Below are 855 nucleotides of genomic sequence, written 5' to 3'. Positions count from 1 at the left end.
CCACGCAGGCACGCCAGGTACTACCGCTGGCAGGACGGCACCGAGCGCCGCACCCTCACCAAGGCCTTCGGCATCCGCTTCGATGTCCTGGTGTACGGCAACGTATGTGTGGGGTTTGGGGGTCCCCGGGGACCCTGCGGGGGCCATGGGAGGGAGGGCACCCCCCACCAATGGGGGTTTCTGCACCCCCAGGCTGGGAAGTTCGGCATCGTCCCCACTCTCATCAACACGGTGGCAGCTTTCACCTCCATTGGCGTGGTGAGTTGTGGCCATTCTCAGCCCCCATGCAGTAGCATCTCCCTGGGGGTGGGCGGGAGGGGGGGCTGGGGAGAGGCCCTGTGCACCCCACAGGTGTGGGGCAGGGGCGGATAGTGATGCCCCGTAGTGATTGGGAGGGAGAGGGAGGAAAACCCCATAGTTGTGGGGCGGGGATAGAAGAAAACCCCATAGCCGTGGGGCAGGGGGACATGGCAAAGCCCCAGTGTGATGGCAGCCTGGCTCCGTAGGGGGCTGTGGGGTGCCAGGGGGGTGCCCCATAGCACGGGCCCCCCACCCCGACACTGCCACCCCCCAGGGCACGGTGCTGTGCGATATCATCCTGCTCAACTTCCTGAAGGGGGCCGAGCACTACAAAGCCCGCAAGTTCGAGGAGGTCAGCATGGGGCTGGGGCCGCTGTGGGGCTGGGGCCAGGCCAGGGTCACCTCTGGGGGGGCTGGATCCAGCCACACTGGGGGGTGTGGGGCTGGCTGAGGGGCGGGGGGCATGCAGGCAGTGCCCCTGAGCACCCCTGGGTGCCCTGGCTATGGTGCAGGGACTAACCCAGTGCCCGTCCCCTGCCCCACAGGTGCCAGAGC

General features: G+C 67.7%; 1 protein-coding gene across 1 annotated transcript in view; it reads left to right on the top strand.

Moving 5' to 3' along the window:
* The window catches only part of P2RX3 (purinergic receptor P2X 3), a 5028-nt gene extending 4277 nt beyond the window's left edge, over positions 1 to 751 (top strand). The window contains 3 exon segments of the mRNA XM_035891352.1: positions 5 to 102; positions 193 to 258; positions 575 to 751. Of these exon segments, the coding sequence (XP_035747245.1) occupies positions 5 to 102; positions 193 to 258; positions 575 to 751 (341 nt within the window).
* Positions 752 to 855: the final 104 nt, after the last annotated feature.

Source organism: Egretta garzetta, unplaced genomic scaffold (assembly GCF_000687185.1).
Source record: "Egretta garzetta isolate BGI_Z169 unplaced genomic scaffold, ASM68718v1 scaffold923, whole genome shotgun sequence".
NCBI classification, from domain to species: Eukaryota; Metazoa; Chordata; class Aves; order Pelecaniformes; family Ardeidae; genus Egretta; species Egretta garzetta.
This window is presented reverse-complemented; position numbering and strand designations above follow the sequence as displayed.